Source organism: Bos grunniens, chromosome 18 (genome assembly GCF_055505025.1).
Source record: "Bos grunniens cultivar Pamir isolate PY7600 chromosome 18, Bosgru_T2T1.0, whole genome shotgun sequence".
Classification (NCBI taxonomy): domain Eukaryota; kingdom Metazoa; phylum Chordata; class Mammalia; order Artiodactyla; family Bovidae; genus Bos; species Bos grunniens.
In genome coordinates, this window is record NC_141182.1 from 45554069 (window position 1) to 45569941 (window position 15873).

The 15873-nt window shown below is 43.3% G+C and overlaps 1 protein-coding gene across 1 annotated transcript; it reads left to right on the top strand.

Annotated features, from left to right (window-relative positions):
* Positions 1–2253: 2253 nt before the first annotated feature.
* On the top strand, positions 2254–5536 carry LOC147353625 (zinc finger protein 792-like). The gene is made up of 3 exons (XM_086349383.1): positions 2254–2265; positions 4752–4879; positions 5431–5536. Exons 1-3 carry the CDS (start codon positions 2254–2256, stop codon positions 5534–5536), a joined length of 246 nt encoding a protein of 81 aa, XP_086205509.1.
* The last annotated feature ends 10337 nt before the right edge of the window (positions 5537–15873 follow it).

Sequence of the window (15873 nt, forward strand, 5' to 3'; positions counted from 1 at the left end):
ATAATTTAAGATATAATAATAGTTTTTTGAATCAGGCCAAGAATCCTGGTGTCTTTCGTGACTCAGCAACAACCTTTCATCTTGGCTTGTCTGGGACTCTTCAGGGAAAGGTAAGGATGCTTGGCGATCTAGTGCTTTCTTCTCTTATCAAACTCATTTTCTACTGTACTTTACTAACTCTACAGTGTGCTTGTGTGTGTGATTGATTCAAAGAGACACACATGTGTGAACCAAGAGCTGGGTCCTAATCTGTGATTCCATGGTGACCTCATACGGCTTATGGCAGAAACCCTGTCGGGGGATTATACCGACTTGCTAATATCAAGAGGCACCCAATGTCTCCTTTGGGGAATGGCCAGAGATGGACAAAGCATGTGGACCGAACTCTCCTTTCGTGGTCTCTTTGACCATTTCATAACTTCCTGGGAATTAGAACTACTAACCTAATCTGTCAGATCATAGACTTTCAAGGGACTTGTGATCTATGTTGTTACTGTGTATTGTTACTTAGTTATCAAACTTGAAATAGTAGTCAGAAAGTGCCTAGCCTCACTAGGAGTCGAAAGTTCATAAGCTAGATGGAGCTCTAGCTCCAAGAGCATCTCTCAGGTTAAAGGTTACTCAGATAGAAAGTACAGTGGCCTTCTTCCTTTGGTAACACTAGTTCTTGGTGGACAAGGGAAGGCTCTGCAGTGGCTTTTGTCCCAACTCCTTAGATATTCTTTCTGTGGAATCTGTGGGAATGAACTGGAAGGACTGGCCTTAATAACTCAAGGACAAAATCACTTTTTCCTCACTGGCCAGCCCTTCACCATCTCTTTTGCTATCGCTTATATCTATATGGTGATGCTTGGAAAGAACATCTTAGTTTTATGTTCATACTAGTCTTATTGTGGTTAGGAATATACTCAGGGATGTGTATAGGCACTCAGGAGAATAATGTTTCCCCCAGTGGTCTTAGCTTGGGAGGCATTCTGGAAGGTTACTCTGTTTGCACCCCAAGTGGCATCAGAGGCGATAAATGTTTTGATGGTGAGGAATTGGACATTAATTAGTCTGGGGTGCCATCAGGTCTACCCCTGGAGAATCTCCACCCGCCTCAGTGGTAGAACCAGGAGGACAAGTACAGTGCCTGCATTGGTAAGGGACAGACTAAGTCTGACCAGGGAAAGAAAGCTTCAGTGGAAAGTCTGTCTACACCCCCATCTTGGCGGAGGCGGGGGTGGGGGGGTGCCTCCAGTGGAAAGATGGTGCTGGTCACTTTTTTCCTCTTACACATGGGAGCTAACAATTCCAGCCTCGCCCTCTTTGAACTATATCCTGAAAAACTCGAGTAGATTTGATCCCCAGAGCTTAAAGAAGACACATCTGATCTTCCTATGTGATACTGCATGGCCACAATATCTATCGAAGAATGGCGAACGGTGGCTGGTTGGAGGGTCTCTTAATTATAATACTGTTTTACAATTAGACTGGTTCTGTAGAAAACAAGGGAAATGGGTAGAAGTAGAAAATGTGTTGCCCTTCTTCTCTCTGTGAGACATGCCAGCCTTTTGTCCTAAGGGTGTAGATTTGGGTATTAAATCTTCAGCTCCATCCTGTCCTCCTACTTTGCCCCCGTAGCCGGGGCTCCAAACTGAACAAACTGAAAGTGTGGGAACCCGCCCCCCACCCCCATCCCACCCAGAAGGGCTGCCTTGGTCTCGGTAAAAACCCAAACTAAGATTCAAACTGCCCAAGTAGAGGTCCAAACAACACATCTCAGTACAACCTCAAACTACTTTAGTTTTAATAGAAACTCAGACAATCAAAGTAAGAGAAGCTCAGACAGCAAAAAACTAAGGGTGAAATACAGGATGAGATGGAGGACAGGAGACAAAGAGATAAAGAAAAGCAGATTTCTCCAATCTATCCTTGGGATATATATGCACAGAGCATATATATTTCCTTGGGATCATATGCACAGAGCAGCCAGAGAGGCTGAGGAACAGCCACACAAGCTGTTGCCTCTTCATGAAGAACTCACCAGGGGAAATAATCAGTCTATGAGAGTTAATAAGCCCATTTCCTATCAAGAAATACAAATAATCAAGGAGGATCTGGGAGACTATTTAGACAACCCAGAAAAATATATTAGAAGTTTTAAGGTGTTACTCTATGACCTTACTTGGAAGGATGTGATGTATATCCTGGGACAAACAGTAACTCCTGACTCAAAAACTTGAGTTTTGGGGAAAGCCATTGCCTATGGAGATGAATGGCTTGGTAATGAATTAGTAAGGAAGAGGGAGGACAAGACAGCCGCCCTCCCTACTGGGAATCAGGTAGTCCCAACTATAGAACCAGATTGGGAATAATAAAGGAAGATGGGATCAGAGTCATTTTGTCAGATGTATTCTTGAAGGACTCGGGCAAGCACATGCTAAGACTTTAAACTATGCCAAATTGGCAAACATAGAACAGGAGGAGAAGGAAGCTCCTGGTAAATTCCTAGATAGGCTGAGGGAAGCTGTTTGCAGATTCACTGAGATTGATCCTGAAAGTGAAGAGGGATGAGTGATCTTAAAAGATAGATTTCTCACTCAGTTGGCTCCAGATACCTGCCATAATCTATTAAAACAGCTATATGGACCAAATCAGTCTAGATAATCTGTTGCAACTGGCTAAGACAGTCTATTAAGGCAGGGAATATGAGGAAAAGAAAGAAAGGCAGAGAAAGGCAAAGGAACTAGTGGAAGCCTTTGTAATGGCTGTCAGAACTGTTCTTAAACAGTCTGATAAGAATTCTTGGAGGGATCCAGGTGAAAAAAGATGGACTTGCTATTACTATGGAAAGAAGGGACACCTCAAGCAGGATTGCCCTCAGGCATCCAAGCCACCCCCGGCTCCACGTCTGGTCTGCAAGGGACCACACTGGAGGAGAGTCTGCACCCAGAGGCATAGGACCCAGGGGTTGGACTCTCAAGACAATCAGGACTGAAGTTGCCTGGGGGTCCCCACACAAGCTCCCAGCATAATTACACCTGGGGAACCCCAGGTATTAATAACTGTTGGGGGCCAATCCATCGATTTCCTTTTGGAACTCGGGAAACTTACTCTGTGCTTACTGAAGCCCCTGTCCCACTTTCTCCCCCATCCGCTTCCATAATGGGACTGTCTGGGTGAGCCAAATGTTATTATTTCAGCCATCCTCGAAGCAGCAGCTGGGACCCTGTGCTATTTTCAAACGTGTTTCTGATCGTGCCAGAGTCTCCCTCACCCATTTTGGGGAGGGATATACTGAGCAAGGTCCATGCCTCTGTTTTCATGAATATTGAGCCCTCCCTTTCTCTCCCTTTAGTTGAACAAAATGTAAATAATCCTAGAGTGTGGGTTGATGGAAAATCTGTGGGTTGACCACAAAATACTATTCCTGTAGTTGTCAAGGTCAAAGACCCGCACTTATTTCCACATAAGCAGCAGTATCCACTGAAACCTGAGGTTAAGGAAGGGTTAAAACCTATCATTGAGAATTTAAAGGAGCAGGGGCTATTAATTGCCTGTAACAGTCCATTCTACATGCCTATTTTGGGTATAAAGATCTCAAATGATAAATGGAGATTAGTTCAAGACTGACAAATAATAAATGAGGCTGTAGTTCCTTTATACCCTGTGGTGCCTAATCCTTATACTCTATTGTCTTCAATAGAAGGTTGTTGCTAAGCTGTGAAAGACGCCAGGATTCTTGGTCTCTGGAGGAGAGGAATTCAATCCGGGGCCAGTGATGAGGCTTCATCACTCAGAGCTTTTGTGTAATAAAGTTTTATTAAAGTATAAAAGAGATAGAGAAAGCTTCTGACATAGACATCAGAAGGGGACAAAAAGAGTGCCTCCCCCTGCTAGTCTTTAGCTGGATGTTATATAGTTACTGCTGCTACTGCTAAGTCGCTTCAGTCGTGTCCGTCTCTGTGCGACCCCATAGACGGCAGCCCACTAGGCTCCCCCGTCCCTGGGATTCTCCAGGCAAGAACACCGGAGTGGGTTGCCATTTCCTTCTCTATAGCTACCAGCAGGCTGCTTATTAGAGAAAGGAAATGTCTCAAAACTCAGAGACTGTTACCAGGCCCGTCACCCACAACATGCATTTTGGGATAACACTGGCACAAGGTGAGCTGTCCCAGGCCAAAAAACGATTGACATGAATCTTGAAGAAAGGCAGGTTCCCAAGCAAAGAGGTAGTCTTATTAACATAGCTTAAGAGAACATTTGCATAAGCAAAACATACTGATTTGTCAAGTTAGTTCTAAGTCTTAGGCAGAACCGACTTGAAGACAGAGTCTAGGGTAAATACATAGTTTATTAACACAGCTTAAGACAAACATTTCTGCGAGAAAAATACATTGGTTAGCTCAAGGTTTAAAAAGTTAAGTTCAGGTGGAACCAGGTATCATTACAGCAACACAGAATTTTAAAAGAAACCTCTTTTTAAATTTGTATAGAGAAGGGGAAAAAAGTGTAACACTTGTAGTTTGTTTCCTCCTGCTACTTAAGAGAGAGAAAAAAATGTTTGACACATGCAGCCTATTTTCTCCATTTGCAGACCCCTGGCCTTCCTGCCTGTTACTCTCTCATTGGCACCAGTGGCCTCTGGGCATGGTAATATCCTAAGTGTTGGAGCTGTAGAGGAGGATGGGCAGGGAGTGGATGTTTGTGGGACTAACTGTCCTGGTGAGAGAGGCTGCTCAGGGACACTGCACACCCCATCATGGTAGGACAGTGTAACCTTTGAGGATGTGGCTGTGGACTTGTCTCAGGAGGAGTGGGAGCTTCCTGATGTGACTCAGAGACTCCTGTACTGTGATGTGATGTTGGAGAATTTTGCATTTGTGGCCTCAACTCAGCATCCTTGACTAAGTTCTTTCCTTCCTTGTGTCTCCATGGACCCCTCTTTTCTTCTAACAACCAGACTGTGGACATTGCTCCCTTCCAATTTTTTCTTACTTAGGTGCTGTGGGTACCAGACCAGACCACAGTGTTGAGTGTATATTCTCATCCTCTCCCAGGCGATCCCTCAGCATCCCTGAAGGCTTGCCGGGAAGATTATGGGAGTAGGAAGTCTGCAGTGAAACCAATGGATCCTGAAGATTTGGTCACCCTGGCAGAGTGACTGTCCAAATTCACTGTACCTCTCTGCCTCAGATTCTGCCCCCTTCCCTCTAGCTGGCATTTCCTCATGCCTGACTGTTCCAAGAATTGGAGGCACCAATATGGTCACTACTTGGAAGGACCACTGTGCTATTCCTGTAAGACACTCCTCCAAGGTTCTTTTTGTAACATTGATTTTTTGGGTTGTTGGTTTTTGTTGTTGGTGGTGGTGGTGGTTTTTATGGTTATGGAGTGTGTTGCTCTGCACCAGTGCTGTATACTCACCAGCCTTTTCTTTCCCTTAAGATCTGCATCTTCCAGGTTCTATGTTGTTACCCAACTGGAGTTGCATGGAGAAATGTGGGTACCTGACAGGGAAGGTATGACTCCAGACATGGCAAGAGGGCCCTAAAGGGGAACTGGCCTTGGGTAGTGGGATAGCTCCATGCCAGGGCTGTCTTCAGATCATACCAAGAACCTCTCCAGCATCTATTGTTTTCATACCAATGTCAGGGGCCATAGCTTAACTTCTACATTGAACCTGTTTTTGACATTTTGCCTGTTTATCATTTCTACTTTGATTTCTGGCCAAGGTTACGTGACACCTGTCCAAACTTCATGTCTGCCCTGTTCCTCTCCACTGCTCTCTTTGAAGTGTTCTTCAACACTGAGCTACACATAATGAGAGTTATAGACATAGTCTAAGCAGTCCACGAACACCAGCTGCTTGCTTGCTGTCAATTTCCTCTGTTGTTCAGTGCTCTTGTCACCAGGAGACAAGCCCCCGCTAAAAGCCATTCATAGAAAAGTGAGTTGGAGACCCAGCCTTTCCTTCCTGTACTGTATCTCACCTCTGTGTATCTGTATCTCACAGTAGACCTCCCCATTTTATGATCTTGCCAGGCTCGGAACTGCACAGCAGACCCTTTCTCATCCTCACTTCAGCCCTCTGACCTCCTTACAGTCCTATGTGCTGATTTCTGAGTTTGTAAGAAGTACATTTGTGATAGGACTGCCCCCTCCCACAGAGTCTATGTGTGCTTCCCCAACATTTCTGTGCTTTCAGGTTGTTGGTTTTGAATGGAGGATGAGAAGGCACCTTCTCAAGGCATGCCCTAACTCCGGGCTCACAAGGTAGGTCCAACCTTGTGGGATGTGTGGCCCAGTCTTGAGACATTTTGTACCTGACTGAGCACCAAGGAATATACCCTATGAAGAAACTGCATATGTGTGAAGCATGTGGGAAACAATTCAGGTTCAGTGTAAGCATTCACCATCACAGTGAAGAGAAATACCTCAGAAGGATTGAGGTCTGGCTTTTGTTGCTAAGAATTGCAGAGTCCAGATGTCAGAGAATCCCTTTATGTGTGGGAGTGGTGGGAAGGGCCTTCTCTCCAGCTTAGGCCTTCTCCAGCACCTTCTCAAGCAAACCTTGTGTGCACCAGGACCCAAAGACCCCACAGAGATGGAGACAGAACAGAGTTTGAGTGTCTCCTGTGCGGATACAGGTCAGCAGTGGACTGCTGCAGAGGCAGGGGCTCTGGGTGCATCAGACGGGTATGGCATAAGCCCTCTTGGAGGAGGTCGCCATTAACCCCACCATAGAGCTGCCAGAACTTACACAGAACTGGGGAAATAGACTCTTGGAGGGCACAAACAGAACTTTGTGTGCACCAGGACCCAGGAGAAAAGAGTAATGACCCCACAAAAGACTGACCAGACTTGCCCATGAGTGTCCAGGAGTCTCCAGAGGAGGCATGGGTCGGTGCTGGCCTGAGGCAGGGTTGGGGGCATTGAGCGTAGCAGTGCCTGCATGGGACCTTTTGAAGGAGGTCACCATTATCTTCATTACCTCCACCATAGTTTGGCCCCAAGTAAATAACAGGGAGGGAACACAGCTCCACCCATCAAAAGAAAATTGGATTAAAGATTTACTGAGCAGGGCCCCACCCATCAGAACAAGACCCAGTTTCCCCCTCAGTCAGTCTCTCCCATCAGGAAGCTTCCATAAGCCTCTTATCCTGATCCATCAGGGGGCAGACAATCTGAAAATCACAATCACAGAAAACTAGCCAATCTGATCACATGGACCACAGCCTTGTCTAACTCAATGAAACTATGAGCCATGCCATGTAGGGTCACCCAAGATGGACGGGTCATAGTGGAGAGTTCTGAAAAAATGTGGTCCACTGGAGAAGTGAATGGTAAACCACTTCAGTATTCTTGCCTTGAGAACCCCATGAACAGTATTAAAAGGCAAAAAGATAGGACATTGAAAGATGAACTCCCCAGGCTGGTAGGTGCTCAATATGCTACTGGAGATCAGTGGAGAAATAACTCCAGAAAGAATGAAGAGACAGAGACAAAGCAAAAACAACACCCAGTTGTGAATGTGACTGGTGATGGAAGCAAGGTCTGATGCTGTAAACAGCAATATTGCGTAAGAACATGGAATGTTAGGTCCATGAATCAAGGCAAACTGCAAGTGGTCAAACAGGAGATGGCAAGAGTGAACATTGACATTTTAGGTATCAGCAAACTAAAATGGACTGGAATGGATGAATTTAACTCAGATGACCATTATATCTAGTACTATGGGCAAGAATCCCTTACAAGAAATGGAGTAGCCACCATAGTCAACAAAAGAGTCCAAACTGCAATACTTGGATGCAATTTCAAAAACGGCAGAATGATCTCTGTTTGTTTCCAAGGCAAACCATTCAATATCACAATAATCCAAGTCTATGCCCCAACCAGTAATGCTGAAGAAGCTGAAGTTGAAGTTCTTAGAACTAACGGTTCTAAGACCTTCTAGAACTAACACCCCAAAGAAGATGTCCTTTTCATTACAGGGGATTAGAATGCAAAAGTAAGAAGTCAAGAAATATCTGGAGTAACGGGCAAATTTGACCGTGAAGTAGAAAATGAAGCAGGGCAAAGGCTCATAGAGTTTTGCCAAGATAATGCACTTCTCATAGTAAACACCCTCTTCCAACAACACAAGAGAAGACTCCACACATGGACATCACCAGATGGTCAATACCGAAATCAGATTAATTATATTCTTTGCAGCCAAAGATGGAGAAGTTCTATACAGTCAGCAAAAACAAGACTGGGAGCTGACTGTGGCTTAGATCATGAACTCCTTATTGCTAAATTCAGACTTAAATTGAAGAAAGTAGAGAAAATCACTAGACCATTCAGATGTGACCTAAAACAAATCCCTTACGATTATACAGTGGAAGTGACTAATAGATCCAAGGGTTTAGATCTGGTAGACAGAGTGCCTGAAGTACTATGGATGGAGGTTCATGACACTGTACAGGAGGCAGGGATCAAGACCATCCCCAAGAAAAAGAAATGCAAAAAGGCAAAATGGTTGTCTGAGGAGGCCTTACAAATAACTGTGAAAAGAAGAGAAGTGAAAGGCAAAGGAGCAAAGGAAAGATATACCCATTTGAATGCAGAGTTCCAAAGAATAGCAAGAAGAGATCAGAAAGATTTCCTCAGTGATCAATGCAAAGAAATGGGGAGAAACAACAGAATGGGAAAGAGTAGAGATCTCCTCAACAAAATAAGAGATACCAAGGGAACATTTCATGCAAAGATGGGCACAATAAAGAACAAAAATTGTATGGACCTAACAGAAGCAGAAATATTACTTTGCCAACAAAGGTTGGTCTAATCAAGGCTATGATTTTTCCAGTAACCATATATGGATGATGAGAGTTGGATTATAAAGAAAGCTGAGCGCCAAAGAATTGATGCTTTTGAACTGTGGTGTTGGATAAGACTCTTGAGAGTCCCTTGGACTGCAAGGAGATCCAACCACTCCATCCTAAAGGAAATCAGTCCTGAATATTCGCTGGAGGGACTGATGTTGAAGCTGAAACTCCAATACTTGGGCCACCTGATGTGAAGAACTGACTCATTGGAAAAGACCCTGTGAAGAACTGACTCATTGGAAAAGACTCTGATGCTGGAAAAGATTGAAAGCAGGAGGAGAAGGGGACGACAGAGGATGAGGTGGTTGGATGGCATCACCGACTCAATGGATATGAGTTTGAGTAAACTCCGGGAGTTGGTGATGGACAGCGAGGTCTGGTGTACTGCTATCCATAGGGTTGCAAAGAGTCGGACACGACTGAGCAACTGAACTGAACTGTAAGCATTCACCAGCACAGTGAAGAGAAATGCATCAGAAGGATTGAGGTCTGGCTTTTGTTGCTAAGAATTGCAGAGTCCACATGTCAGAGAATCCCTTTATGTGTGGGGCTGGTGGGAAGGACCTCCTGTCCAACTTAGGCCTTCTCCAGCACCAGACCACTCACAGCAAGGGGAATTCACCTGGAAGCACTGAATGCAGGGAGACTTTCACATTAGAGAAGGGCATTATAGCTTCAGTGAATGCAGGAAAGACTTTAGCTGCAAAAATAGGCTTGTTGAACACCACAGAGCTCACATGAGGGAAAGACCGTATTAGTGCATTGAATGTGGAAAAATCTTTAGCCATAAGTCTAGTCTTATCATATACCAGAGAGTTCACACTGATGAAAAGCATGAGTGCAACAAGTGTGGGAAAACCTTCAGCCTTGTTTAACACCATAGAATTCACATTGGAGAATGGCCTTATGAATGCCGTGAATGTAGGACATTCTTTAGCCACAAGACCAGCTCATTAAATATCAGAGAAGTCACACTGCAGAAAAGCCTTAAGCTAATGGCCTTTCCTCATTTATAACCAGAAAGTTCAAACTGGAGAAAGGCCTCTGCAGTGCAGGATGTTTGCTCTTTGCTTAGTCAGTGAAAATGACAGCAGGAGAATTTCTGAGAGTAGTCTTTATAAATTAGCCATCAACCAAAAATTATATCATACATCTGAACATCCATAGTGGGGAGATTCCCTGTGAGTACCAATTATGTGGGAAACTCCCAGATCTGTATTGCAGTTCGACCTGCCCAAGGCCCTTGCCTGAGTTAAATCACTGCCAGTACTTGTGGCAGAAGTCTTCTCTCCTCTGGGTGTGCTCAGTCAGTAAGTCATGTCCAGCTCTTTGCAACCACGTGGACTGTAGTCTGCTAGGATCCTCTATCCATGGAATTCTCCAGACAAGAGTACTGAAGTGGGCTGCCATTTCCTTCTCCAGGGGATCTTCCTGATCCAAATGTGCATCAGTTTACCCAGTATGCCCAGGAAAGGCACACCTCTATATTCCCCTCTTCCCTGGAGGAAATCATGAGTGTTCTAAGGTCACTGGAATCCATCATAATTACATTCACACACTGGTTGTGATTAGATTCACACACCCAGCTAAAGAGGATACCCCATCTAAAGTGCTTCCAAAAATATTCTGGTCACTAAAGTTGTGAGGGATGAGCATTAATAGATGCTCTCAGAGTTCTAGATTTACATTTTTCCTATGGACAAGGTCACTGGCAAAGCAAAAATTCTTAAAGCTTTCTGGATTCCTGGGGTTACTTGGACTGTTTACTTCAAAGCCACTGTTTTGAAGTGGCTTTGTAGGCAAGAAAATGGAGACTGAAAGAAGAGACATATTGTAGTTCAAGAATGTGACTTCTGTGACTCACAGTGTTTGTTGCTTGTCATTCTTTCCTTTTATTTTCCTTTTATTGAAGTAACAGAGTCCCACAAAAGGGATGAGAATAGTTATGGTCAAGTAAATAAGTTAGTCAAATCTTCCAGTTCTTCAAGAGAAGCAGGAGATCCAGGTTTTTATGTCAAATCATTTTTTGAAAGTTCTATTGATACAATTGGTGGTCAGTAAACTGCAAACATTTAAGGTATAAAGTGTGATGTTTTATCATATTTATAGGCATATATATGTGGAATATGAATATATATATATCTGGAATGTGAAGTCAAGTGGGCCTTAGAAAGCATCACTACGAACAAAGCTAGTGGAGGTGATAGAATTCCAGTTGAGCTATTTCAAATCCTGAAAGATGATGCTGTGAAAGTGCTGCACTCAATATGCCAGCAAATTTGGAAAACTCAGACGTGGCCACAGGACTGGAAAAGGTCAGTTTTCATTCCAATCCCAAAGAAAGGCAATGCCAAAGAATGCTCAAACTACTGCACAATTGCACTCATCTCACACGCTAGTAAAGTAATGCTCAAAATACTCCAAGCCAGGCTTCAGCAATATGGGAACCGTGAACTTCCAGATGTTCAAGCTGGTTTTAGAAAAGGCAGAGGAACCAGAGACGAAATTGCCAACATCCACTGGATCATGGAAAAAGCAAGAGAGTTCTAGAAAAACATCTATTTCTGCTTTATTGACTATGCCAAAGCATTTGACTGTGTGGATCACAATAAACTGTGGAAAATTCTCAAAGAGATGGGAATACCAGACCACCTGATCTGCCTCTTGAGAAATTTGTATGCAGGTCAGGAAGCAACAGTTAGAACTGGACATGGAACAACAGACTGGTTCCAAATAGGAAAAGGAGCTCGTCAAGGCTGTATATTGTCACCCTGTTTATTTAACTTCTATGCAGAGTACATCATGAGAAACGCTGGACTGGAAGAAGCACAAGCTGGAATCAAGATTGCCTGGAGAAATATCAATAACCTCAGATATGCAGATGACACCACCCTTATGGCAGAAAATGAAGAGGAACTAAAAAGCCTCTTGATGAAAGTGAAAGTGGAGAGTGAAAAAGTTGGCTTAAAGCTCAACATTCAGAAAACGAAGATCATGGCATCCAGTCCCACCACTTCATGGGAAATAGATGGGGAAACAGTGGAAACAGTGTCAGAATTTATTTGAGGGGCTCCAAAATCACTGAAGATGGTGACTGCAGCCATGAAATTAAAAGACGCTTACTCCTTGGAAGGAAAGTTATGACCAACCTAAATAGCATATTGAAAAGCAGAGACATTACTTTGCCAACAAAGGTTCATCTAGTCAAGGCTATGGTTTTTCCAGTGGTCATGTATGGATGTGAAAGTTGGACTGTGAAGAAGGCTGAGCGCTGAAGAATTGATGCTTTTGAACTGTGGTGTTGGAGAAGACTCTTGTGAGTCCCTTGGACTGCAAGGAGATCCAACCAGTCCATTCTGAAGGAGATCAGCCCTGGGATTTCTTTGGAAGGAATGATGCTAAAGCTGAAACTCCAGTACTTTGGCCACCTCATGCGAAGAGTTGACTCATTGGAAAAGACTCTGATGCTGGGAGGGATTGGGGGCAAGAGGAGAAGGAGACGACAGAGGATGAGATGGCTGGATGGCATCACTGACTCGAAGGACGTGAGTCTGAGTGAACTCTGGGAGTTGGTGATGGACAGGGAGGCCTGGCGTGTTGTGATTCATGGGGTCGCAAAGAGTCGGACATGACTGAGTGACTGATCTGATCTGATCTGATAGACATATACACAGGGCTTCCCAGATGGCACTAGTGGTAAAGAACCCACCTGCCAATGAAGGAAACATAAGAGATGCAGTTTCAATCCATGGGTTGTGAGGATCGTCTAGAGGAGGGCATGGCAACCCACTCCAGTATCCTTGTATGGAGAGTCCCATGGACAGAGGAGCCTAGTGGGCTACAGTCCATGGAGTTACAAAGAGTTGGACAAAAGTGAAGCAGCTTAGCATGCATGCATGCACAGTATCTGTATCTGTACACATATGATATTTAATAAATTCATAACCCTGTAAGTTACCTCATCCTCCTTTATAATCCCTCCTGTCCTCCCTCCCTTGCACCCTGTTCCCATGACCTTTGATTTACTGTCTTTCACTAAAAACTTCCAATTCTAGACTTTTGTACAAATGGAATTTAAAAATGTTTTAACATTTAACATTAAATAACAAATTCATTTTTGCTTTTTTTCGCTTCACACATCATAATTATTTTCAGATTTCTCCCCATTGCATGTACGGGTACATCATTTGCTTTATTAGATGCTAGTATTTGCTTGTATGTATATATCGCAATTTGTTTTTCTATTCATCTTTTAATGGACCTTTGGATTGATACTAGTTTGGAGTTATTGCAAATAATGCTGCTGTGGACATTCATGTATTAGTCTTTCTGTTGGGTTTGTCGACTTAAAGAAAAACATAGCATAAGAGTTGTGAGTTAAAGTTTTATTCAAGGTCTTACTGAGGACTATAGCCTAGGAGACAGCTCTAAGGAACTGCTCCAAAAGCATAGAGGAGCCAGTGTATATATATGAATTTTTTGGCTATGAAATACATGTAGTCAAGTGTACATCTTGGTAAAAGATAACTGTTAACACAAAGAATAGGTATCTCAAGTTAAAGATTTTAGTGCTTTTATGTGTATGAGAAGATGCAGGAATCTGGAGTCACTAAAGTTTTTCCTGAGATATGCATCTACTTATCTAGGGCCTGTTTAATCCAAAGCACAGCATGCCTCATCCTGTTTTTTCATCCTGAATTCCCCTCAAGGTACACCATTGGTGGTGGCTGCAGTTACACAGCTTAATCTCTGTATAACTGGATGATGAGGGATGTTTGTTCTTTGTTGTTGTGGCTACATGGAGATCATCACTGTTGGTCAGAAGGCAGAAAACAAGTGTGGAGAAAGCAGAGGCCACAGCTTTTATTGGGGTTTTCATGGGAGAAACAAGGCATGGCAGAATAAACAGTTTAGGATTGGCTGGTTTGAATAACCACAGCAAGTTTTGGACTAAAGAAATGGTCTCAGATTGTCTGTGACCTTGTGTGGATTTAGGGCAGGGGAAATATTGGCTTGCGGTATGACTTAATCAGTGTTTGGGGCTATAGATTTGGATTAGTTTGTGTTTAAGAGACCTATTTCTGGCTAAACACATTGCTATCTCCAGAATGGGATAGCCCTGAGAGGGGTGATCTTTCCAGCAAGCTTCTTGAGATGTCAAAACATCAGAAAATACAGAAAATAAAGAACATGATAAATACATTGAATCAGGAAGTTCATGTGTATCTTTTTATGACATGACAAACTGTGTTCCAAGGTGGTTATAGCATTTTACCTTCCCACCCACTGCGTATGAGTGTTTTGTTTGTGCTCTGTCTATTTTTTTAATTTATTTGGCTGCATCAGCTCCTAGTTGCAGCATGCAGGATGTTCATTGCATCACGTGGAGTCTTTTGTTGTGGCATGCAGGCTCCAGAGCATGAGGGCTTCAGTAGTTGCAGCATATAGGGTGCTGGCTTTAGGGTGCATGGGCTTCAGTAGTTATGGTACAGGGGCTCATTAGTTGTGACTCTCAGGCTACAGAGTGTGGGCTCAGTAGTCAGGGCACAGTAGTTGTTCCACGGTATGTGGAATCTTTCTGGACCAGAGATCAAACCTGTATCCCCTATACTGGCAAGTGGATTCTTTATCCACTGTGCCACCAGAGAAGTTATCTATTTCAGATTTCTTCTGGCTATTTTGAATCCTTGCATTTCCATAAGTTGTATCTTCTATTTTAATTTTCTGTTTCTTTATTTGGTATTAAGATAGTGATCCATTGTTTGTTTATTTTCTGGATAAGGTAAAAAAAAACTCTTAACATTGAGGTGTTTGTACAAGGGGTCTGGCAGGATGGGAGGGTGAGGGTCAGTCTATGTGCCAGGAAATTCAGAGAATCTATCATAGCTCAGATTCAGGCCTTTTTCAGTAATAGGCAGATGGAAGAGTTCAGCTTTGAACACAGCAAAACTAGTTAGCACCTCAGTAGTCACCACAGAAGTTTCCTTGGCTTGGGCAAAAGGAGTCTCTTTACCTAATTCCACTAAACCTTGAAGAATTCTGGGTGTGTGTGGATGCTAATATCTTACTTGAGATCTTCCTCTGGGAGTAGAGATTTTAGTTCTGAGTTTCTAAATTCTAGATGGATCAGGTAAGAGGAGAAAAAAAAAAAAAAAAGATAAATGATTCAATTCTGCTAACTGAGGTATACTTTACCAAATTGCTATAAAACTTTTAAGGTTTTTTACTTGTATCTGTTGGTCTTGGAGAGCCTCCCAGAGAGGCAAGAAGTGGCTGTGACTCATCCTAGGGACATAGACTCTGGCAGTAGCCATTTCTGGGAGCTCCTTCCACAGCATGGAACTCCAAATGAATTCTAGAATCTACCTGTTCTAATTGGGATAATGATACATAGTAGATATTTTTAAAAATATGTCTAGTGGGAGGTTCAAGATGGTAAATTAGGAAGCTCCTGAACTCATATCCTGCCACAGATACACCATATCTTCAGCTAAGTATGAAACCATTTCCTCTGGAATAAACTCCAAACTACCTGAGCAACTCCTACACACCGAGTGAAAGAAAATATATCTACATGACAGTGAGTAGAAGGGACTGAGACAAGTCTTGTTATAAACCCCACCCCCAGCATGGTGACTCAAAATTGGGAAGAAACTCTAAACATTGAGCTTTTCCTCGAGCAGGGAAGGATTTGAAAAATACATCTGACATCCCAACTTTTAACACCTGCACCTGAAAGGTGAGCCCCCAAAGCAACTAACTTTGAAAGTAGAGGGGACTTCCTCAGTGAGACAGTGGTTAAAAATTCATCTTGCAAAGCAGAGGACCATGGGTTCAATCCCTGGTCCGAAAACTAAGATCTTACCTGCTGCAGGGCAACTGAGCCTGTGGCCACAACTAGAGAGATGCCCATGCACCACAATGAAAGATCCCACATGCTACAACTACAGCCTAACACATCCAAGTAAATAAATAAATATTTTAAAACTAATGGGGATTGTGTCCATGAGAGCCACAATGCAAG